The sequence below is a fragment of the Lathamus discolor genome, chromosome 5 (genome assembly GCF_037157495.1).
Source record: "Lathamus discolor isolate bLatDis1 chromosome 5, bLatDis1.hap1, whole genome shotgun sequence".
NCBI classification, from domain to species: Eukaryota; Metazoa; Chordata; class Aves; order Psittaciformes; family Psittacidae; genus Lathamus; species Lathamus discolor.
In genome coordinates this window covers 32,829,328-32,834,778 of record NC_088888.1, presented here as the reverse complement: position 1 = coordinate 32,834,778, position 5,451 = coordinate 32,829,328, and the positions used below count along the sequence as shown (strand labels likewise).

At 47.6% G+C, this 5,451-nt stretch overlaps 1 protein-coding gene across 1 annotated transcript; it reads left to right on the top strand.

Moving 5' to 3' along the window:
• Positions 1–1,197: 1,197 nt before the first annotated feature.
• On the top strand, positions 1,198–3,629 carry MAP10 (microtubule associated protein 10). Its single transcript, XM_065680263.1, has one exon. It carries the CDS (start codon positions 1,212–1,214, stop codon positions 3,276–3,278), a length of 2,067 nt encoding a protein of 688 aa, XP_065536335.1. The 5' UTR covers positions 1,198–1,211; the 3' UTR covers positions 3,279–3,629.
• Positions 3,630–5,451: the final 1,822 nt, after the last annotated feature.

Here is a 5,451-nt window from a genome sequence, read left to right as displayed (position 1 = left end):
GGGTAGAGGGAAAGGAAACACAAAGAAAGCAGATGCCCGATGTCAGGAGATGAACGTGGCAGCAAAATGGACTGGCCATTTGTTTCAACTACCATGATGTCAGTACAACGGCAACACCCAAATACAAGCAGCCTTGACTGCAAAGGACTTGTAGCTCTTAGACTCATGTGCTTAGAATAGAAACAGTGGAGGAACTAAGAAGAACTTAATTATTTACTTCTTAAGCCCTGGTCACAACTCAGATGTCAAATTCCTTAACTGTGCTCTCAGACATAACAGCTAATGAAAGGTGTCCTTCAAATAAAAATGATCAAGGGATGAGACCAACAGTGAACGGTTGGATTCTTTAACCATTTCCTGCTGGTTTTAGCTTTTCTGAAAACTAACTGTAATTTGGCAGAGGAAGGAAAGGGGAAAAAAGGGCAACAGAAAGGGGAAAGGGATTGCTCTTTTAGCTATTTCCATGGTGGTAAATAGTGAGGATGTATTGTAACTGTATCCCACATGATCAGTTTAGGATACATTGGTTTAGAGTCAATTTACTAATTAAACAAAACAATTTTCTTCCCAGCTCAGCAAGTATTTGCTGTGCCTGTGGCACGGAGACTCTGGTGTAAGGGAAGGGCAGACAGAGGGAAGGGCACTCTCTTCGCCAGGCAGGAGGTGAGGAGTGAAATTCCCCACAAGTGCGTCCAGAAGAGAAAAATAGGAATTTTACCAATGCTTGCCCAGGGCACTCAGGCATTGTAGAGACTGAGACATTAAATAGACAGAGGCAACATTTACAGCTGATTAGAAAAACCTGATCAATGTAGTAGCACAGGTTTTAAAATCTCAGATATGTGTGGGCCCTCACCTGCAGAGAGACTCTCCAGCACATGGCCCTTGGCACAGACTTCTATGCTTCCCTTCGGGTGGGGACAGGCCGGAAAGGTGCAGGACACAGTGTAGCATCCCTCCCTGCCTCCACAAGCACTCGCTGACTGACAGAGCACAGCGTACCATCCCGCCCTGGCCTCTGTGGCTGTTGCTAGTGATCCACAGTGGGCAAAACACGACGCCAGGCATTCCGACTGCCCGGCGCGGACTACAGCTCCCAGCGTGCTTTGCAAAGGAGCTCTGCTGGGGGAAAGCTGACGCCACAACTCTCGCGGGAGAACGGGCGGCCTCAGCAAGCACTTCTCTCGCGAGAGCTGTGCGCGGGAGCCGCCATGGCGGCGGCGGGGTTGTTCGAGCTGGAGGTGTCGGTGGAGGCGGTGCGGCTGGCGGCGCCGGGCCCCGTGGTGTGTCCGGCCGTGACGCTGCGCCTCTTGGACTTCCCCACCCTGCTGCTGCGCCCCGCCGCCTCCGCGCCGCCGCTGCGGCCGGGGCGGCCGTTCCCCTTCGGCCGCGGCAAGCGCTGCCTCTTCCGCTGGTGCCGGGGCTCGCTCTGCGCCGCGCTCCGCCGCCGGCCGCTCCGCGTCCTGCTCCTGGCGCTGCCTGCCGGGCTCGGCCCGGGGCCCTCCCGGCTCCTCGGCAGCTGTGGTGTCTCCCTGGCCCCCGCTGCCGCCGAGTTGCTGCAGCGGCCCGGGGCGCCTGCCTCCTGCTGTCGCCGCGGCCGCTTCCCTTTGCGGGACGCTGCGGGCCGCCCCGTCGGGGAGCTGGTACTGCGCTACCGGCTCAGCAGCCTGGAGGCCGGTGAACAGCCGTCCCCGCCGAGCTCCGTTAGCCCCCGCGCTGCCACGCCGTCTGCCACCTCCCCTGAGCCGGGGAGCGAGGAAGAGGAGGAGGAAGGCGAGGAGCTGGAGGGCAACATCTTTTGCCCTCCCATGCTCTATTACAGCCATGAGCCTGCTAAGCCACATCTGCCACCCGCAGCAGCGGCTGCAGGGCAGTGGGAACGTGTCGAGGCCTGGGGACCACGGGAGAAAGGCAAGGACCAGAGCCCCCCACGTCCCAGTGCTGGGCTCTCATTGCTGCACCCAGCCAGCCCTCCACAGCTCTGCAGTGTCCTGGGGCAGCTGCCGGTACTTAGTGCCTTGCTGGCAGAGCTGTCAGTGCTCACCCACAGTGCTGTGCCTGGTGCTGTGCATCCCCCTCTTGCCTGGCTCTACCGGGCTCCAGGGAGCAATGGTATAGCTTCACAGGCTCCCAGCCATTCCTCTGCCCTCAAGCCTGCAGAGGCACCTGTGGGACCTGGTGGGAGCACTGGAGCTGCCAACCCGCAACTTAAGCAAGGCCACCAAGAGGCCATCTCTGCAGCATCTTCTCAGGCTGGGAGAGGATCTATGAAAGCTGCACCCCAGGTAGAGATGGGCTCTGAAAGGAACTGCGGAACTAAGGAAAACAGACCTCCCAAAAAGAAATTGTTGTATGGGCTGACAAATACACTGAGGCTACGGTTGCAGCAAACCAACCCTGATAAACTGATAATTCATGAAAGGAGAGAGCAGTACAGAAAAAAGCAAATAGAAATGATGAAGGAGAGAAGCCCGTTATCCAAAAGAAAGCTGCTCAGAAGTGCTGGAGAACAGCATGTGGTTTCTTACAGGCATTGTAGCAAGGGAGACAGTTCAAAGCGGAATAATCAGTTCGATAAAGCTATTCAGACTTCATTACAAAATGGTGCTCTCCCAGAGTCCATTTCTGTGAAACAAGATGTGTCCCCTGACCTGCAGAAACAAGCCACTGCAAGTCCATTGAAGAGTGATGAAATTGCAAGCAAGGAACATCCATGCAAAGTATCTACAGCCCCCTTACTGGAGGAAACTGTATTAAAATCTGCTCACAAGGAAAAGCATGCAAAAGCCAAACTCCCAGCAGCTTTCCCATCAGATGCTAATGCAAAGAAAAGTAATGAGGAGGCAATATGCTTCATCCATCCTGAAACAATGGAGCATGATAATGCTTCTGTTATAAGTGATCATAAACCAAGCCCCAGCAGGAGCGCTGAAGACAACTCTGAATTTATTTACTCAGATGACTTTGTTACGAGTCCTGAGAACACAGGTTATTCAGAAGATTTCACCAGTGCTGAGTGTACTGACAGAGACTCAGAAGCTCTTGACAGTAATCCTGAACCTCTGTGGCTTGAAAGCCCAAAGCAAGGTTGCTCAGACACAGAGCTGGAATCCAGCAGGTCCAGAATTTCAAAGACAAGTCAAAGAGCTGAAAGTACTTCAGATCTCCTGCCGGTTCCTTCAGCTTTATCTCCAGTCCAGTCTTCGAAGAGAAACCGTGACTTAAAAATCAGCAAGAGAACTAGTGGTGAATCTATTGATTCACTTTACCTTGTTTGAACAGAGGTGTTGTTAGATGGAGAGCAGTAAGCCCGATAGATCAGTGTCACATTAAAAGGGGATTTTCCTTGAACCCCTTATATTTGATCAGCCTGTCGGTTTCCCAGGAAAGACGAGTACTAAGGTGGCAGGTTGCCTAGAGAACTGTGGTGGAGTAGATTCCATGTATGCCAACTGTCTCTGGAAGTAGCAACTGTATTTCACCCTAAAAAAGTTCCCTTAATACTACATCTTCTGTTAGGCCCCAGTTATCTCTAATTTCTCTGCCAAGTAATTTTCCCACAATCATCACGGAGGAAGGGTGATCAGCATGTTAAACAAGTATCTACACTGAGAAGCAAAAAAGTTAGTTCTCATACTGATCTGAATATAGGAAAGGGGCAGACCTCTGCAGGAAAAAGCCAGTCAGTAACTCAAGTTAGCTCTTACTTGCTACTTAACATGTCTGATCTTGAACTTAGTGTCCTGGAAAATAGTATGTCAAAGAGGCTGATTTTTTGGGGGAAAGTGTGTCTGCTTCACAGGCAAGAAAAAGAGAAGACAGATGAAGGATCAAATCTTGTCTCACTAAACAGAAAACCCCAGGTTTGAAATCTCAGCTTTTTGAGCCAGAATAGCTTATTTTTCAACATGCATTCCATCCATGGTTCTTTGTCAGAGTTTCAGGAAAGATTATTAACTAGTACTCTTAATTACAGTATGGGCCCTTACCCACTGTGAGACTGATGTGAAGCCAAGATGGTTTCTTGCAGTCCCCCAGCCATCTGCCTGTAAGAGCTTTCTGTTGTTACTGCAGGTTGAGCAATCCCATAAACATGCAGTCTCATTTACGGCTTTGTTACATCATTGACAGAGTCAATGGCTAGTCGCAGTCAAAGTGTCCCAAATCCAAAATATTTACTAAAAGCTCCCTATTTCCTAATCTCCCATAGCCCTCAGAGATTTAATATATAACTATTTTCACAGAATTTACAGTAGTTTTCATTTTGGTTGCATTGACTCATTAACTCCTTGCTCCACACTGTTAAGCAGTAAACTATAGTTACTTCAAATTGAAGTTTTGTGGTGGTGTTAGTTACACTTCAAACTTTACTACAATGAAATGAAAATATAAAAAGTAATTACCTAAGTTTATTATAGATCCTCACTAAACAAAGCCATCTAACTTCTTACTTTTGACTTGTTACTTTAGCAACTGGTCTTTGTTTTTAGTCTATACAATATTCTAGAAATAAGGTAGATGGCTGTTCCATAAAACCCCATAGTTTTATTGCTTAAGATAAGGGCGATTACATAAGCAAATAAAATTGAACTTAATGTTTCACCATCAGTCCCAAACTGAGAAATAAACTCTTTGATATACACATTAATTCTCAGAATTGATGACCTAAGCCAAGTTTTCTATGACTGCCTTTTAAACAGTTGTTTCAGCATGCTATTTAGTAAAATAAATTTAGATAGCCAGTATAACTGTATAACTGATGGTGCGATGGGAAAAGCAGGATATCAAATACTGACAGTTTGGGTCACTTTACCTCTTCAACTGTAATGTTTTCCTGCTGTTAAGAAGTCCTGATCAATCGCAGCCAGTGGCTAGGAACATTTTTAAGAAGTCCCAGCCAAGCACATTTCTTCCACGTCAGTTTTTATTCCTCAGCTCCTGGCACTCCGATTGTGTTTGTGACTTCTCTAATGAAAGTTCCTACCACCTATTTTACAACCTGTAATCCCTTCATCATTGTGGAAGTTTCTTCCTTCAGTTTTCTGAAATTACATCCAGTCTTGGTAACTGTGCAATTGATTTTTTCCATTGAGTTACTCATACTCTTAGTACCTTCATTTTCTAGGTCCCAGTATTTTATGATGCCTGCTGTTGTAATCATTCTGTTTCTCTTTGTGTAAGTGCTGTTTAGAGTTAAATACTAGTCATTATTTGAAAATCTGTGAAACTTTGCCTCCCTTTTCTCAGCATTTGTCACCAGTATCTACTTTACTGCTTGCTCAGCTTTGTCTAGAAAGAATTCAAACCATTGAATCTTACGTTCCCATCCTTAAAAGGTTTTGTCGACTTCTGCATGCAAGATCTTCACCAGCTCCTATGAAATGGCACACTGCTCATTTAGAGCTGCAGAATGACCATCCAGGACTGTGAACATTTGCTTGTGGTTATCAG

What these genes read in the sequence shown, in the direction of transcription:
- MAP10 (XM_065680263.1), top strand. Translation starts at nt 1,212, where the DNA reads ATGGCGGCGGCGGGGTTGTTCGAGCTGGAGGTGTCGGTGGAGGCGGTG.